Source organism: Equus przewalskii, chromosome 1 (assembly GCF_037783145.1).
Source record: "Equus przewalskii isolate Varuska chromosome 1, EquPr2, whole genome shotgun sequence".
Taxonomy (NCBI): Eukaryota; Metazoa; Chordata; class Mammalia; order Perissodactyla; family Equidae; genus Equus; species Equus przewalskii.
Window position 1 is genome coordinate 125636720 of NC_091831.1, and position 19057 is coordinate 125655776.

The 19057-nt window shown below is 40.3% G+C and overlaps 1 protein-coding gene across 3 annotated transcripts in view; it reads right to left on the reverse strand.

The window, feature by feature from the left end:
* The window catches only part of IQCH (IQ motif containing H), a 177722-nt gene that overhangs the window by 117675 nt on the left and 40990 nt on the right, over positions 1–19057 (reverse strand). For all 3 annotated transcript variants that reach the window (XR_011540770.1, XM_070622800.1, XM_070622791.1), the window contains exon 6: positions 433–553. Coding sequence is in view for 2 of the 3 variants with exons in the window: in XM_070622800.1 (XP_070478901.1) it covers positions 433–553 (121 nt within the window). In the remaining variant the exon portion in view is untranslated. The remainder of the gene's footprint in view (positions 1–432; positions 554–19057) is intronic.

Consider the following 19057-nt stretch of genomic DNA (forward strand, 5'->3'; position numbering starts at 1 on the left):
GTATGGTTTAAATGCTAATTACATTAATACTAGCTTCCGATTTCTGCATAATAGTATATTGAAATAAATTTTCTAAATGCTACCAGAATAGCCTCAAAAGCTATCTGTTCAGAAGCTTGAAAAATTCTAATAATGTCACTTAAATGCAATAATAATTTTAATACATAATAACACCAATGTCTAAATAAATATTAAATCCATAGAATGACGGATTTTAGAGGTGGAAGGGACTCCAGTGATCATCGAGTCCAACCTTCTGATTTACAGAGGAGGACACCCAGGCCAGAGGGAGGACCTGACTTGTCTGAGGTCAACCAGGACAACTAGTGGCTGAGCCCGAATTCAAACCTAGACCTCCGATTCCACCTTAGCACTCTTTCCCTTCCACATACAACATTCCTGCACACATAAAGTGGCCATTGAATCACTCACCTTTACTGGCGTCCTCTTGTAAGACCGGTACGGGGATGAAATAGGGACTTGTGCGATGAGAAGCTGGCAGAACCGTGAGGTTGGAAGTGGTGGACCCTTTTATTAACTTCTGAACCTTCACCTAGATGATCCAAAATTTGTTTTCAGCAGACATTTTTGCTTTCAAAATGAACACAGTTTTCTTCTTGTAAACAATAAATAAGATTATGAATAGTTTCATTAAGTTTTAATAAAGGAGTAATATCAGCTCCAATTTTATTGCTCATGAGTTCCCGGTGCTATTGTCTACTGTCAGGAGTTTGTGTAATTTAAAATAGTTAATTAAATCCAATTAACATGTTGTGATTTCCACTATGCAAAGTCAAGATAGTAGTTAATAAAGGAACTATTAAGATTTTGTTCAATTTTAATGACTTCAATATAAAAGCGCTAAATCTTGACAGAGGAGGTTTTGAATACAGCAAAGTTTTGTACAGGCAAATTCCCCAGGAGATGCATATTAGTGTTTTGAGGGCAAAAAAAAGAACTGGGAGAATTTAAAGATAAATATATCAGTCAACATTAACAGTTAAAGATGAACTCATGCAGATTTCAGAAATGGTTAAAGACATCATGACTAGATCAGTTACAGGAGATAATTACTTTTCCTAAAGTCACAAAATGCTTTTATTATAGTTATGAAATATGGATTGTTTCTATTAAATGGTTTCTAGATTTTAAAGATGATATGTGTTGCATATAAATCACACTTGCTTGTTGGGCCCAAGGACGCTATTTTTACCTTTATTACAGGAGGTTATGAATTACCTGGGTCCTCTCAGCAGAGGAGATGCAACTGTTTGGTATTTATAGACCGATTTAAATTTTCAAGTCATTTTCCAAACATTAATTAATTTGCATAACTTCCAAGGGAACCAGGTTAACAGTTCGCTACTTAGCTAATAAAGAATCAAGACAGAAAGGTCACACAGTCTACTGTGTGACGTACGCCGATCATTTCAGCATTTAAGACAACCTTAAGACTAATCTGATTTTACATTAGTGAAGTTTGCCGTCAGACTCAGTTGTACTGCACCTTATTGCTCGTCAAGGTCATGGTGACCTTAGGGAAAAAGAAAGGGAAGTTTCATCAAGACTGAGGGGAGAAAATCACTGTACAAAATAAATCTCTACCGGCTGAGAAATGTCTGCGTGAACAGAGTTGTTAAGATCCCCTGCCAGGAGGTGGTGCTTAAGGGAAACTCTGAGCAGCACCCACCCCGTGAACACTGAGCCCTTTGATGATGTTTGGTGAGGACGGTTTAAAAAGACTGTACATAGTCGTTGGGAAGAGTGGGAAAGAGTAGACAGGGGGAACAGGAAAGAGTGGGCCGCCTGCGCAGTCTGTTTCCGTCCAGGAGAGTTGGAAGAGGAACGGGGGGCTGCCAAGGCCTTGCCTTGACGAGGGTGAGGAGCCCACATGCACACGGTGTTATTCTGGAACTTCCCTCTTGCCGAACCGCCTTGGTCTCTTTTCCTCATCCTCAGCTCTCCTCTCCCCACCTCACCTCCAGGCCTGAGTAGCTCCCAGAGGCTCCTCTACTCAGGGAGGCTGAGATAATCGCCCCGGGTAATGTCCTCCAGACACGGCATCAACATAGCCGGGGATGTGCAGTGTCAAAAATGGCAGGGTCTCCACCGCTCTGACAGACCTCAGGGTCAGGGAGGCAAAGGTAAACCGGAGGAAGAGAGAGATTCAGCTGAAAGAAAACTGTGGAGCATTGTGAAGATGTAAAATATAGGTTTGGCAGTTTCGGGACACACGGCATCGTTTATCTGGATTTTCTAAATGCCTTTGATAAAGCACACCTGACAACCTGCTCGTGAAAGCTAAAGCCGCGGGACCCATCATAAAACACAGTGTAAAGTAAGCCACAAAGGAGAAGGTGGAAGGCGGGTGATACTCGGATTCTGTCAGGCAGTCGGCACGTTCAAGTTGCTGGCTTCTTTAAATTGTGTCAGTCTCAACAATGTAAAAGCCAGACCCCAGGGCTGTGCTGAAAAGGCAGCGAGGGGTGTGTGTGTGTGTGTGCGCGTGTGTAGGAGGGGAGGGTTACACTTGAGAGTGTGTTGCTTGGTTGGAAGGAGAAGGAATGTAACAACCTTCAGCATTTACTGAGCACTTACTATATAACCCTAACTGTAATGCGATAAGCATTAAATTTCACGAGCAATGGAAAAGCTAAGGGGTCTGGGAGTGCAGAAGAGGGACTAATTATCTGCGCCTGCTGGTATCGCAGACGGCTTTGCAATGGCTCTCAGCCCTGGCTGTATATTAGAATCATTCAAGGAGCTTTTAAAAATACTGCTGCCTGGGCCCCAACCCTGGGCAATTAAATCAGAATAGCTGAGCTGGAGCCTGGGCCTCCATATTTTTATAAAGCTCCCCCCCGGTGATTCTGACGTGCAGCCAAGGCTGAGGATGCGATTATAGGTAGAAAGAACGGCGGCAACAAAGCAAAATAGCATACAAATGCGTGAAGATGTCATCGAAGGTGAGGAGCCCTATGTGGCTGGAGTATGGTGTGGGCGTGAGGAGGAGGGCAGGGTCAGGGATGAGACTGGACCAGAAGGTGGAGATTAACGCAAGTGAAAGAAACCAGCTTTATGAATGTGCTGGTTGCCTAAGAGAAGTCGAATATCACCTGCTCTGGCTTCTCCTTTGTGTCGTGCCTTATATTTTATGCTGGAGCCATGCCTTGTAGTCTGTATAATATGATACGGAATATAATACTATAAAAGAATCATATTATAAATAGAACAATGTCCCTTATATCTGGTATTTCATTACTATTTCCAAAACTCTATCACTCTATGTCTAAACCTTCTGTAATAGCTTAAAATTTTCTCAAAATTTAAAAAATAGTAGAAAAGCTTAAAGAAGAAAAGAGCAATCATATTCCTGTCAGCCAGAATTAATCATTGTTACTATCTTGGTATATTTGCTTCCAGTGTTTTCACATAGAAAACCCATTCTATTTTATTATTCTGGTAAAAATGATATATGCTCATTATAAAGATTCCAAATAATGCAGAAAAACACAAAGATGAAAGTTTAAGAAACCTTGCCAAATATCATTAGGTGATCCACTATCCTCGGCCTCTCTAGGATGATTGATAGATCGTTTTATAAAAATAGGATTTATATTACATTATTAAACTTAATTTGACATGAATTTAATAGGAGGAGAAAGGGCTGAATTAAACACAAATTATTAAACCTCAAAGAAATATTTCTTTACTACCAGATTCTTGTGAGTTAAAAAAGATTCCACTGCAAGGATTGACAAATTTTTTCTTAAAGGGCCAGATAGTACATATTTTAGGCTGTTCAGATCTGTTGTTATATATATATATTTTTTTTAAAAAGCAGCATAAATAATATGTAAACAAATTGGTGACGCTGTGTTCCAATGAAACTTTGTTTACAAAAACAAGTGGTCGGTCCTCAGGTAGTAGTTTGTGGACCCTTCTCTGAATTAAAGGTGATTATGAAAAAACAATAAGTTTTTTATCATGTTTTTATTTTGGATAGCATATCCCAGCTTCAAAAGATGAGCACATTAGAACTCTCTTGCTACTCCCCTCTCCTCTCTCTCACCTCCCAATTTTTGATCATATTATTTTACATTGTCCAGATTTATGCTCTTCACACTCTGTTCTCCAGGCATAACTGCTCTGATCATGTCGTGTTAGTTCTACGTGTAGATGGACCCAATGCTCACCAGCAGCTCTTTATGTCACGGCGTCTCTATACTTGACAACTTTATTTTGACTGACTTCTTGATTGACTGGCTTTGGTTATCGAGCAGTTCCTTCCGACAAGTGTTCATGGGCATTTTACTTCCCTGAGCCTTTATACTTGAACTATGTCTGGGGTCATCCCTTCTTTTCTCAAAACCTTGTAGATGCTGCACCATTGTCTTCTACAACGAATACTGTGAACTCTGAGGCCAGCCCCATTGTTTGCCCCTGGTAGGTGATTTTTCCTTCTGCCTGGATGTCTGAAGCATTCTTTGTCTTTGTAGTTCAGATGTTTAACTAGGAAATACCTTTAAATCAAATTTTCCTGAGAGTCAATGTTTTCTTTCCATCTGCAGATTCAGCTCTTTCTTAACTTCTGGAAAATTTTCCTCTATCCTATCACTGGATACATCTTCTCTTTCATTTGCTGGGTTCTCTGTTTTGGGAACACTAAATGTTATTCAATGTTGGCTCATCTTTATCTTTCGTACTGTGGTACCTAACTATTCATTCTCTCCTGGTACCTTTTAGAATAGAACTCCCTGAGTTTTAGCTAAGCTCATGGCTATCCAGTTACAGACTATATTTCCCAGTGTCCCCTGTGGCTAAATGTGGACGTGTGACCAAATTCAGGCCAATAAGATGTGAGCAGAAGTGATATGTGTAACGTCTGGGTCATCTCCTTAGAGTGCTTGCCCTGGACCATTCTCATCCTTCCTCTGGGCTGAACCATGGGTGTGGAGAGGAGCCACCTTCAACCCTGGGAATGAGAAGGTCTGGAACCACGCAATGAGGAGATGATGGAGCACCAAGATACAAGGAACCATGGCTTGGATGACCTCCCGGAGCACAGCTGTCCTGCCAGCCTTGAACTCCTTACCTGTGGACTGTTTTGTGAGTGAGAAATAAACTAATTTATTTAAGGCTTTATATTTTTGGATTTCCTTGTTACAGCAGATTAGCCTGTAGCAAATTAATATGCATATCTCTTAGCTTCTAATTAATTTCCTTTATCATTCCCCTCTGCATTTAGTGTGCTTACAGTCTTTTCTCCATGTCAATATTTCGATATTCAGCAGTGTCTGTTCTGTTCTTTCTATTTAGGGTTTATTTATTAGTTCCATAAAGTATTTTTGTATTCAATTTGTTTCCTTATGTCTGCAACCTCCCTTTTAATCTCATTCTGCTAGTTTATCATCTCACGGTTGAACTCCAATTTATGCTCCTCTCAAGCTGCGCTATAATGTGAAGAAATTGTGAGAAAATTCCTTCTGTTCTTTGAGTTATGCTTGTTTTCTGGGTGACTCTTTGTCTTTTGCAGCCCATGGTTCTCCCTCCCTCCCTGCCCTCCTTTCTTTTGTTGGTTGTGGGTGAAATACTGACACTCATATAATAAATCAGCACAGTCGCCGTGTCATTTCTCTTCCCCTTGCACACACTTGGGCAGCTCTGCCCAGACATTCTGCTTGCTCTGATGTAGTACGTCCTCGCCCATTGTCTGGCACCAGTGTGTTTTTCCCTCCCAGCAACACGTGAGAACTGGGTATTCTGGGTTTTCTCCACCTGTCTGTGACCTGCGGGCTGGGGTGGGGCAGCCTTCGTTTTAGGTCCTACGCGGTCTTTGTTAAACTATTTAGGCCCTCCTCACTCCCCCGAGAGTCTATGAACATCCTGTATCAGGGTTTGCCCTGCCTGGTTGAGGATGAAGTCATCCCTCTCTACCCCCACCCCAGCGGCTTTGGAACATTTCTGTGGCGTCCTGAAGACTTCACTTCTCTCAGGAAGAATCAGACACATCACTTTCCAATTTACCTGTTTCTTCCAAGTCCCCTTGTCAGAAGGGAAATAAGGATCCCTCCTTGATGGTTTATCTCTCCAGATTTTGTAGCATTCCTGAGAATCCCAACATTTTGATAATTTACCAGGAGTATTTCTGAAGGGATTAGGATCGAAGCTATGCTGTACCCCTCTACTCTGATCCAGAATCTTCTGCTTGGTGAATTTAAATAATTATGTGCAACCTGCATGACTTTTTTTTCTGCAACTCTACCCCAATCCTCCTCCCCGTATTATGAATAGGGAAACTAAAGATTGGGAGGGAAAAATAACTAGGGCACTCATCTAATCTGCCTTTTAGTCCAGACGCAGAACCACAAACGCACGTCACCACTTCACGGCCCAGGTGCTTTTTACTGTATTTTCCTGCGTCCTGAGTTCTTGAACCTTTAGAGCCAAACACAGCTCAGGTCGTCGGCTCTACTCCTGTGTCCTGAGAGTGAAGTCCTCCCGCTGTCTCCTGTCTCCCTCCTTTCCCTGTGCCACGCAGCTTAGATACAGCAGGAGTCTCACTTTCTCTCAGACTCAGGATTACCAGCATTCTTGAAGCTAGAAGAAAAACTCCCTGGAGAGGCATCTGTAGCATAAAAGCAAAAATCCAGCGTGTGGAGCGCTGAATTTGAGTCCTAGCTCTGTCCTTTAATTAGCAATATACAGCGAGTAAGTCATGTAACTTCTCTGAGTCTCAGTTACATCTTCTGTAAAATAGAGATATTCTTATCTCCAGGGCAGCTGAATTTTACATACAGGGTCTATTCCCGGAGGCGTTTCCTAATTCTGAACTCACATAATTCAAGACAGCCACACAAAGAATGGCAGGTATGGAAAGGACTGCTGGCTGATCTTCAGTGTGCTACCCAGCCAGAAACGATATTTCCCAGCTTCCCTTGTAGCTTTATATGTCTTTTCTGGCCAGTGGTAAAGAATTGTAGTGATTTGACTCACTGGAATACAGACGTGATGGTGGTAGTGTGGCAGCCATCTTAGATCAAAGGTGGAAAACTGCCTGTTCCGGAGGACAGAGCAACAAAATGGAAAGCGCATGGGTGCTGGCGCTGTAGAGCTGCCGTATCAGCCACCAGCTGCTTATGCTCAAACTACGAGACGAGAGAACATCACTGTCCTGTTTAATCTACTGTTATTTGTTACGTTTGCTGAACGCTTATCCTAAATAACACAGGGTATTTTTATTTACTCAAGTAGTGCCTCTCTGCAGAAACTTCAGTGTAAATATATCTTACTACTCAGACTGTACCAGCTTTGAAAAAAACCGAAATTTTGTTTTATTTTTTAAATTTGGAGGTCTGAATTATTTCGAACTTTGTGTATAAAGCAATAATTTATTATTGTTATTTTACATCATAGTATTTCAGATTTATATAATCCAATTTCAGATAAAATTCAGTATCACTGATCTTCCGTACGGCTGTCGTGAGGAAATAATGAATTAATATATGGAAATACATAACATAAACTTTTTTTGTCACAACAGAAATTGGGGGGTTTTTTGACCACAAATATTTTATTGCAGTATAACATTCATTTTTGAAAAGCCACTAGTCATAAGGTCATCAGTTGGTACGTTTCTCATGAAGCGGACACGCTGGGTAACCAGCATCCGGAGCAAGAAAGAGCATTCCGAGCAGCCCAGAGGCCCCCCTTGTGCTCCCTTGCAGCGGCTGCCATAACTCAGAGGTCGCCACTGTCCTGAATTCCAGTACCAGCTATTATTTTTCTGTTTTCAAACTTTACATAAATGGATTATTATAGTATGTATTCTTTTCTATCTGGCTTTATTCTTTTTTTCTAAACTTTTCCTTTTTTTAAAGATTGGCACCTGAGCTAACAGCTGTTGCCAATCTTCTTTTTTTTTCCTGCCTTTTCTCCCCAAAGGCCCCTGGTACATAGTTGCGTATTTTTAGTTGTGGGTCCTTCCAGTTGTGGCATGTGGGACGCCGTCTCAGCATGGCCTGATGAGTGGTGCCATGTCTGCTCCCAGGATCCGAACCAGAGAAACCCTGGGCCGCTGAAGCAGAGTGCGTGAACTCAACCACTCGGCCACGTGGCCAGCCCCTGACTTTTTTCTTTTAAAATTGGTGTGAGAGTTATCCATATTGTGTCTAGCAGTATGTTCACACCATGAAATTTTAAGTCTTGATTTTGAGTTATAAATTATACTTATGCCAGTAAGACTTGAGCCTCCAAGCTCCCACTTTTTTGCATTGCTTATAATGTTCCTTCTAGAATGTTCTCTCTCAGCTCTGGCTGGTAAATTCCTATCATCTTTTGACAGCTAGCTTAAAGGTAACCTCCTCTAGGAAATAACCTCTGATCTCTTCCTCCTCTGGGTTCCTACAACTTGTTTTGTACTTCTCTCATTACATTTACAACATATATTGTAAGAATTTGTATAGTACCCTGGAGGCATTACATAATTCAGAACTCATCTGATTGTCTTATTCTCTCATTTAAAGAAGGAATAGAGCAAAAGAATATTTTAACAAATCCAACCACTTAAGATTTATTGGGAAGGAACAATTAACATAGACATATTAATAGCAAATATTTTCCTTTTTGATAAAGATAATACAATGGCAAGACTAAATAATAGCTTAGTTACCCTGTGGTAATGGTGGAGTAGCTTTTAATAGTCTGTCCTCCTGAAGATAACAATTATAAACTCTGGCTAAAATATTTTTTAAAAACAACTTTTTGAAGGTACTGAGATAAACTGAAAACATGCAGAAGCTGGAAGGGAGATGATCTTGAACTGCAACAGCTGAGATTTATGTGTGTGTGACTTTGGGCCCGGAAGTACTTCTCAGTCCATGAGATGCAGAGTGGCTATAATTCAAGAAGAAGGGCACAGTCTTACTGGCTAGAGAAGTAAGAGGATGGAGTTTATGGCTTTCATAAAGGCTGAAAATAAGGGGGAATCTAGGAAGGAGGAAGTTGCAAGGGAGGGATCCAAAATTTACAAATAAAGGTCATACAAGTCCTTGGCTGACCTTTGAGCGACACATATATGGAAGAGATTCTAAGGAGCCCAGCAAAGGTGCAACAGTTAATGATTTGAAAAAACTGAGCAGTGATTTCAGCTGCTACTCACCAAGGATAGAGTTTGGAATGTGAGTCTAGTCAAATTAATTGGCTGCTTGAATAATAATGAGCACATAGAGCAAGGTAACAGAATTCAGAGTCTGTACAACACGTTGTTTATAACGTCCATAACAATAAAAAGTTATTGCATATACAAAGAAACAGGAAAATGTCCACACAAGAGAAATAGTCATCAATAGAAACAGACCCTGGAGGTAATGGATAAGTTTATGGTATAGGTTGTGGTGATGGTTTCATGGGTGTATACTTATCTCCAAACTCATCAAGTTGTGTACATTAAATACATACAGCTTTTTGTATGTCAATCATACCCTAATCAAGTAGGTTTTCAAAAAAGAAAGAAATAGATGTCAAGATGAGCTAGAGAGTAGAATTAGCAGATAAAGACTTTAAAGCTGTTGTTATACATATTTTAAAGAACTTAAAGGGAAATATGATCATAATGAAATATTGGATGGAAAATTTCGACAGAGAAATGAAAACTATAAAAAAGAACCAAATGGGAATTCTAGAACTGAAAATTAAAATATCTGAAATGAAAAGGCTTGATAGCAGATTGGAGTGGGCAGAAGAGAATGTAGTGAACTTGAAGAGAGATCAATAGATATTATATACTCTGAAGAACAGAAAGAAAAGAAATATTTAAAAAAGAATAGATCCTCAGTGACCTACGGGACACTATCATGTTGTATAATTTGTATGTAATTGAAAAATCCCAGAAAGAGAGGAGAGAGAGAATAGTGGAGGAAAATATTTAAAGAAATAACGGCCAAAATGTCCCCATATTTTCTGGAAAACGTAAACTTGCAGATCCTAGAAGCTCAAAGAAACCCAAGCAGGCTGAACACAAAGAAAAGCACATGTGAGCTCATCATAAACCCATAAACCCCTAGAGGCCAAAGACAAAGAGAAAAACTTGAAAGCAGCCAGAAAAAAAAAAAAACTACATATAGGGAATCAATGATCCAAATTATGGCTGACTTCTCATCAGAAACAATGGAATGTTAAAGCATTGAATAAGAAAAAAAAAACCTGGCAACACAAAATTGTGTATAAAGGCAATATAAAGACTTTTTTTGACAAAAGAAGACAATGTGTCACCAGCAGGCATGTTACAAGAAATGCTTAAAGGAAGTTCTTTAGGCTGACAGAAGACGACGCAAGATGGAAACTCAGATCTCTATGGTAAATATAAAAGACTATACGTATTTTTCTTCCCTTAATTTCTCTCAAATACAATTGACTGTTTAAGGCGAAGATTACAACATAGTGTGCAGTTTACAATATATGTAAATTACGTGACAACAATAGCATAAAGGATTGGGAGGTGGATGGAATTCTGTAGTTGCAAGTTCCTTACGTTATATGTGAACTGGTACAATATCATTCCAAGGAACTCTAATAAGTTAAGGATGCATATTGTAATCCCTAGAGTGACCACTAAAAATAATACAAAGAGGTATAACTTAAAAGCCTATAAAATAGATTAAAAAAATTTTAAAAATCGTGTAACCCTAAGTCAGACAGGAAACAAAGGAACAAAAAGAGATGGGAAAAACAGAAAACAGGTAGAAAAATGGTTGTTCTGAATCAAATCATGTCAGTAATTACATTAAATGGAAATGGAATAAACACTCTAATTAAAAAGCAGAGATTATCAGACTGGATATTAAAAACAAGATAAAACAGGGGCTGGCCCTGTTGCCTAGTGGTTAAGTCCAGTGTGCTTTGCTTCTGCAGCCTGGGTTTGGTTGCCACGTGCAGACCTACACCACTCATCAGCGGCCATGATGTGGTGGCAACCCACATACAAAATAGAGGAAGATTGGCATAGATGTTAACTCAAGGTGAATCTTCTTCAGCAAAAAAGAAAAAAAAGGATAAAACTATATGTTATTATAAGAGATGAATTTTAATTTTAAAGACACAGGTTGAAGTATCAACAACAAAAAAGACTGATAAACTGTGTCAACAGTAGGCAAAATAAAGAGGGAGGGGCTATATTAATATCAGACAAAGTAGACTTTAAGAAGAGCAGTGTTATCAAAGAGAAAGAGAGATCAAGCATGAGTTAGCCAAGAAAATATAAGAATCATAAACACATATGCCTCTAATAACAGTAACACCAAATATACAAGACAAAAATTATCAGAACAGAAGAAATAGACAAATCTTCAATCAGAGTTGAAGATGTCAAAATTCCTTCTCAGTAATTTGTAGAACAGATTGATTCTAAAAATCAGCAAGGATATAGAAGATCTGAACATCACCATCGGCCACCTTGACCTATATATAGAACAGTGCAACCAACAACTGTGGGATATACATTCTTTTCAAATGTACATAGAACATTCACCAGAATATCCTGGGCCATAAAATAGGTCTCAATCAACTTCAAAAGATTTAAATCTTACGGAGTATGTTCTCTGACCCCAATGGGATTAAGCTGGAATTCAATAAGAATGAGAAAACTAAAATAATCCCCAAATATTTGGAAATTAAACAACACAGTTCCCAATAGCTCACTAGTGAAAGAAAAACATCACCAGGGGAATTTTGAATTGAATGATTATGAAAGTACAATATATGCAAATTTGTGGGATGCAGCTAAAACACTGCTTAGAGAGAAATTTATCAGTCTAAATGCTTATGTTAGAAAAGAAGAAAGGTCTAATATCAATGATCTAAGATTCTACCTTAAAATTCTTAAAAAAAGAATAGTAAAAGAAACTCAAAATAAGTCGAAGGAAGAGAATAAAAAAGATAAGAGGAGAAATCCATGAAACAGAAAACAAATAATAGAGAAAACTAACCACGCCAAAAGTGATTCTAAGAAAAGATTAATAAAATCAATGAACCCCAGCAAGAGTGATCAAGAAAAAGAGAAAGCATAAATTACCAATATCAGAAATAAAAGAGAGAGAAAAAGAGAAAGAAAGAGAGCCAGAAGGGGGGGCAGGTGGGAGAGAGAGAGAAGGAGAGAAAGAGAAAAGGAAGGAAGAAAGAAAAAGAAAGAGGGAAAGAAGGAAGGAGGGAGAAAGGAAGAGAAAAGGCACACACGGGGTCACAGTTCTCAGAACTAGAAGGGGTCTCAGGATGATGAAAGGGCAGCTGGTAGCAGCAGTGACTGTGAACAGAAAGCATGTGGTGAGTAACGATGGCCACGGAGGAGACTCCAGAAGAAATATCATTTTGAACGCGTGGCGGTCTGAGGTGTGAGCATTTGCACGCCTCACAGGCCCTGTACAGCACATCACGTTAAAAAAAAGGGGAGTTAGTGATGACGCCCCAAAGCCCCCAAGAAAATATTAAATTCCAGTAAAATGTGACTAAGGAAGGAAAATATGTAATATGGTCTAAAAATCTTTCGTTAAAATGCAGCACTGAAGCAACACTTCCCAAGCTGTGACCCTCTGACATAGTTCTACGAGCTGTTCGGCAGGAAAGGGCTCAGAGGAAGTCCAGGAAGCACTTTTCACTGCATCGCCATCCTCCTCCTAAAGATTCATAACGTCCGTCAGCATGTTAGCGACTCCAGGTGGCCTGAAAGTATAAAAATCAGTCTGACTCTGTACCCTCATGTTTTCCAACTTTACGGGACCACAAAACTCTCCTTTCATGGAATACCTATTAACATTCCCAGGCACTAGTAATCTTTGGAATATATTTTGGAAAAAACTAATTAAAAGGATTAATCCATAGCTAACAACTACACTTCCTATAAATTGTTAATCTTAGGCCATTCTGCAAAGTTAAAAGGTGAGTGATAACTTGGTTTTACATGAAACTTTTCTTCAAAGGAGCTTGAAACACACTGGATTCAGGATTTTCTGATGGAGTCAGACAAATAAAAATCTATTTCTTGTTGCTATTTTTCTCTCTATATTTAATAGCATTTACTTGTAGCATTTCAATAGGAATTTTAAAGTTCTGGAAAGTCATCAGTAGAGAATAATCACGTACTGGCATTTCCCCTACTCATCTACTACATCTCATACAAGAAAAAAAGGACTGAGTTGCTCACGTGTGTGATTTTTGCATATTGGTGAATATTATACCGCACCCTCACTCAAACACCGTCACAAGACAAGGAAAGGAGAAGAGCAACCAACGTTCCTCTGCCTTCTATCTATTTTTCTCCTGCGAACTTAGGGTTACTATTACAAGTTGATGTCTAGACAGAATCTACTGGCCCAACTTGTACTAGGAACCACATGAGGGGAAATGAGTTTAAATGCTAGTCCTTTCCATTAAGATCTAAGAAAGACTTTGTGAAGGGACTTAGCATTCATTATAATTACGTCTGCTATTGCTATTTATTCCCACATTATAGAAAGTGTGCCAGTCTCCGGGCATTTTGGTTCAAATACTGGCTAGGGTCAGGAACGAAGTGAAGTTCAGTCCTCATTCACCTCACCCCAGCAGCCGGGTTGGCCCACGCTGCAGAGCTGCTGGGGCTCTTCCTATTGATCTGGCAGCCCTTCCTGAGCAGGCCTGAGGCTTTCCCTCCAACGACTCCACTGGGTTTCGCCATAATTTCTATGTTGCATCAGTGAAGTCTGCGGGAGAGATGCCTGAGCAAACCTGGAGGGAGGCGAGAGGCGCTTCTAGTTCAGGGAGTTTTGCTTAAATCAATGAAGGAATTGACCCCAAACAAAGATTAAGTCCATTAAAAAAATACATTATTCATTTAGTAGAGAAACTCTGATTTGTAAGGAATAGATCATCTTAACACTGTGTGTATGTATGTGTAAGAGTTTGTCCTTTTTTGCACGATTTCTCTTGGGATAATTTTCCTAGACTCTGAATCAGACTGTCAAAAGAAAATATAGGTCCAATTTTGAGCGAGCCACATATTAATTATAGGACTTGGTCATAGATCTTAACCTCTACTATCCTGAGTTTCTTCTCTGTAAAATGGGAGTAGTAATCTCTCTGACGTGCTCTGAGTCGTGAAAGCGATAACACATCAGCGTCACTAGGATGGGGTCAAGTACACAATAGGTACTCAGCAAATGCTTTGTTAAGTGCGTAAATGGAAAACGAAAAACATTAATACCTTCTGTGAATTTTATTTCCACAATCACGAGAGAAAACAGCTGAACCTGGTCTGCTTTTCTGTTTGACACGTCTTATGTTGGTGGTCATAAACAGGAAAGGAAGGGAACGGAAGGAAATGGATTTTGATCAGAATCAGAGTTATGGATTGTCAGGACTGGAAGGGACCTTAGAGATGACTTGATCCAATGTCCTAAATTTACAAATGATCATACTAAGGCCCAAGGAATGTAAGAGATTGGCCCCCAAATCACATAGAAGATAGTGACAGATCTAGGATTGGAGCCCAATATATGGACTTTTCTTGTAATGAGGATTGTAATTATATGAGGTTATGGTGTTTAAAAAATCTTCTTTGACTGACTTGAAGAATAATTCTTTTTTTATAGTTTTCTTCTTTTTTTCTTTTTCAACATTTTACTTTAATTTAATTCATCCAGTTTTCTTTCGTGTAGGATGTAAGGGTAGGATTTAACTTAATGCTTTTTTCCCAAATTGTTAGCCAAATGACTCAGCACCATTTATCTAACAAGCCCTCCCTTTCCCACTGACTTACAGTGTCACTTTTATTACATTCTAAGTTATTTTTTATACTAAGGTCAATGTCTATGGTCATTTTTTTTATTCCATTGATCTGTCTGTTAATTTTTCTACCCAGAGATGCTATTACAATTATTGTAATTATATGTTTTAATAAGTAGTTTGAAAAGTTCACCTTCATTAAATGAAAGGAAGCCTTTGTCCATTTATTTTTCAAGATGATAAATATTGGCAAGTTGAAAAGAATTGATATTCCACGCAAACCAAATAAAACCCATCAGAATTTTGATTGGAGTTACATTAGATATAAAGATTAACTTGGAAAGAACTGCTATTCTTATTATAATCTTTTTTCCTTTTCAGGACTATATCTTTGTATTTATTCCACTGTTCTTTGATGTCGCTCAGTAAATTCAAGGCATAGCATGTAAAAGCTTTAAGAGCGTGCAGTGATGATCTAGGGAGGGGAAAATTCATTCAACCTGAAGAGATCTAGGATTTATTTTTATGGCCAAAAAGAGGAGTGCTCCACAAATGTAGTCAAATGAGGTACATGGTATTCCGTGACTCACGTTAACTTGACACAGCCTGACTCAATCACACAAGCCCTTAACAAGTTGTTATTCAAAGTCATTAACCGCAGACACAAATCAACAGTGAATTTATATTGGATTCTGACCAAATCGGGCACTATGCTTGATGTCGGAGATGTGGTCCCCGCCCTCAGAGGAGTTTACAATCTAGCTGGGAGAAGTTTCCATCTTAGAAGTACCAGCTGTAGAGAGATCTTAAAAGTTCTCAGCATACAACACTCACACAAAAGGTCATGTGTGAGGTGATGGACGTGTTAACTAACCTGATTGAGGTCACCATTTCACAATATATATGTGTATCTAATCATCACGCTATACACCTTAAACTTACACAATGTTATACGTCAGTTATATCGCAACCAATCTGGGGCAGGAAACTAGCGCCCCTTCTTGTTCTAATCCTTGAGTTCATGTAGCCTCTTACTAAGCAGTTGGATCTTTTACTTCTATTCCCAGACCAAGGCAGAGAAATTTCTCCATCAAATTCCTTTGTCACCGAGGAAGCAATATTTGGCTGAGTCCAAGATCTGCTCCTCAGATGCAGGTCACAATCACCATCCTCAAAGCTACCTGGAGGTAGTATAGAATAAGAATTAAGAATGCCAACTTGGGGGCTGGCCCAGTGGCATAGTGGTTACGTTCTGCACTCTGCTTTGGCAGCCCAGGGTTTGCAGGCCCTGATGCGAGGCGCAGCCTTACATACCACTCATCAAGCCATGCTGTGGTGGTGTCCCACATACAAAATAGAGGAAGATGGGCAGGTGGGCATGGATGTTAGCTCAGGGCCAACTTTCCTCACAAAAAAAAAAAAGCCAATTTGGAAGTCAGACTGGCTGAGTTTGAATTATGACTCTTTGACTTTTAGCTGTGTACTTTGGGAAAGTTATTTAACCACTTTTGCCTCAGTTTCCCCAAAAATAAAATGAAAGTAGTAACAGTACTTAACTCCTAGGAGTACTGTGAAGATTACATGAGATAGTCCATGTGTATTGCACTTAACACCATGCCCAACGCAGAGAAGCACTCGGAAGCGCTCGCTATTACTTCCTGTGCAGTTTCCTGAGCAGGTAACACGTTTCAGCTCACAATGCAGCCTGGAGCACAGCCAGGCAGCCTGCAAGTGTTTAAGTTAGAAAGTGGAGGCTGTGGGGAATTATCTTCCCTGCTATCGAAGTCTAGGTCCTACACTCGAGACTACGAGTAAGTGGAACAAGAAACCCACAACTGTGGAAAGACGGTGACAGGTACTTCCCCTGGGATTTCAGTGTTTGGATTAAACGATAATTCCATAATGAGAAGGTCACAGTTTTAAAAATACTTTGCTGAAAGAGTCAATCCTCTTTCCCCCTAAATTATGGTTATATTACACTAATCCAATATTTAAGTATCCAGTACATCTTTAAACGGGTGGAGAAGAGGACGTTGAGTTAATGTTTCCTTGGCCAGCTACCCGCCTTGGGGTGAGTGCATGTTTTCACTTTACAAGTTCCCCTGATAACCTTCTACAAGGATCAGCCCCTTTTAAGTTAGAAATGGAAAAGGGTATTCTGAAACTCAGAAAAGAGTTTTCTTAGGAACATCTTAAAGAAAATGGTTAGGTCCTCAGGCAAGCTCACGTGAGATATTAGCACAATTGAACCAAACCATCGGCCATAGCTGGGATCCCACAAACCATCAGCCATAGCTGGGATCCCACAAACCATCAGCCATAGCTGGGATCTCACCAACCATTGGCAGTAGCTGGGATCTCGCAAACCATCAGCCGTAACTGGGATCCCACCAGCTGGCACGGGAAGGAGAACTCTTTGGCTCTACGTGGCTCTCCTGGTTGGGAAACACGGGCAGATCAGGGAGGCAGGCTATCTCGACAGGAAGTCCCCCAAGAATACTTTTCATTATGGACTGGTCCCTTCTCACCTCTTATCTTTCTCTGTCTCCTCCTGATGCTTCCTGTTTCATCCAGCCAGGATTCCTCTCCTCCTCTGCATAGTCTAATTACTTAGGTCAGAAGCAGACTATGTGATCCCCCCTCCCTTCTACCCAACTCTGAGTGTTAAACTAGAAAAATAAATACGCGCTCAATGTGGTCAACTCCATATAGAAGTAGATTTAAAAGACCCAGGCCCCCAGGAGGAATGTGGTCTAATTAGTGTCATCAAAGAAACAAGAGTCAGCTGAAGGTGAGTGGTCCCTTACAGTAGGAAGTCAGTGGTTAAGAACATAGGCTCGAACATCAGGTGGGCCTGGATTTGAATCTGGGCTCAACTACTCACTAATTGGATGACTGGAGCAAGTAACTTAATTTCTCTAAGCTGCAGTTTCCTCTTCAGGAAGATGGGCGTAATATCAGGAAGATGAGTAAACTCATCCCATGGGAGAAATGTGGTCACGCTATAAGAAGTTCAGGACAGCGCAACATAACTCACATCGTCAAGTCCAAGCAGATAGTAGCTATTTATTATAAAAGGTTGAATCAGAGAGTCAGAATTTCTCAGTGCCATAAAGCACTCACTTCACAGGCATGTATTCACATCGCTTTGGCAGGAGTAGCTTCACAGATGGATGCATCAGACTATAAATGTGTGGTGCTGCTCACCATGAAGAGCGTCCAACTAATTACCCTCAGTCAGTTTCTCTGTTCACTAAGCAGCCTTCTGACTGGGCTTTCTGTGTAGCTTTGTAATAAGGACACAATATGTTCATCAGATCAGGCTGACTTGAACATTCAGGTCTGTTGGACCATTATAGCTCTCTTTAGAATAAATAAAGTGGCATTCCAGTTTATACATCAGTCTCTTGTGACTTCAGTTGCTTCCAAGAGTTGATTAACTCCACCAAAATCAAGTCTCTAATCCTATAAAGCTGAGGGTCATATCCTGAGCTGCACCAAAGTAATAGCATTCTAGAAGACGCTAAGCTGCAAATTACTGACCTATAAAACAGGTATAGACTGGAGACAACTTTCTTTGAACTACACAGGGTTTTATAAATTATTTGAGCAAATATTTAAAAATCAGGAGGTTTCACCAAAAACATGAATGTGAATTTCCAGCTTCTTTTGAAAACCCAGCCACAGGGCTAGAGCTGAGGCGCTCCTCCCGCAGGGAGGGCCTGCCTTCTCAGTTCAGCACCCAGTGTGTAGACCCAGCCCTGACCCTCAGTCGCTTCCATCGGTTATTACCTGCCTGGCCCCGGTGGACTTACTTTTGTGATCCCCGTGCTAAATAACAACACTCTGGACATTTTCTGAGGGTTTTTACTTCTTGCAAAAGAGGGGAAAAGTCAGGAAGAAAAAAGCCTGTCAAACTTTTCCTTTTTTTCCCGTTTAGCATAAACAGATGGCAAGTGTGGAAACACACCCATATTTCAGGAAGCACTTGGATTAAGATAGTCTCCTGGGCATTTCTTCGCATGGGCGGATGGGACTACAGGGGGTTGGTGGGTGGGTGAGATTGGGGGAAGTGGCTCAGACTGTCCAATGCTGAGGCTGGTAATTAGCAATGGGGGGTGGGGGTCACGTGTGGGGAGAAGGAGAATGGCAGACAGAGTTTGCGGGGAGTCAACCACTCCTTTTCTCTTTCCTTCGCTCTTGCCCCCATAACTCTTGCCCCAACAAGACCTGCTTTTGACTAACATTGGAAGGAGAGGTGAGACGTGGAGATTAGGGAGGGATTCACAGGTAGAATCCTGGGTAG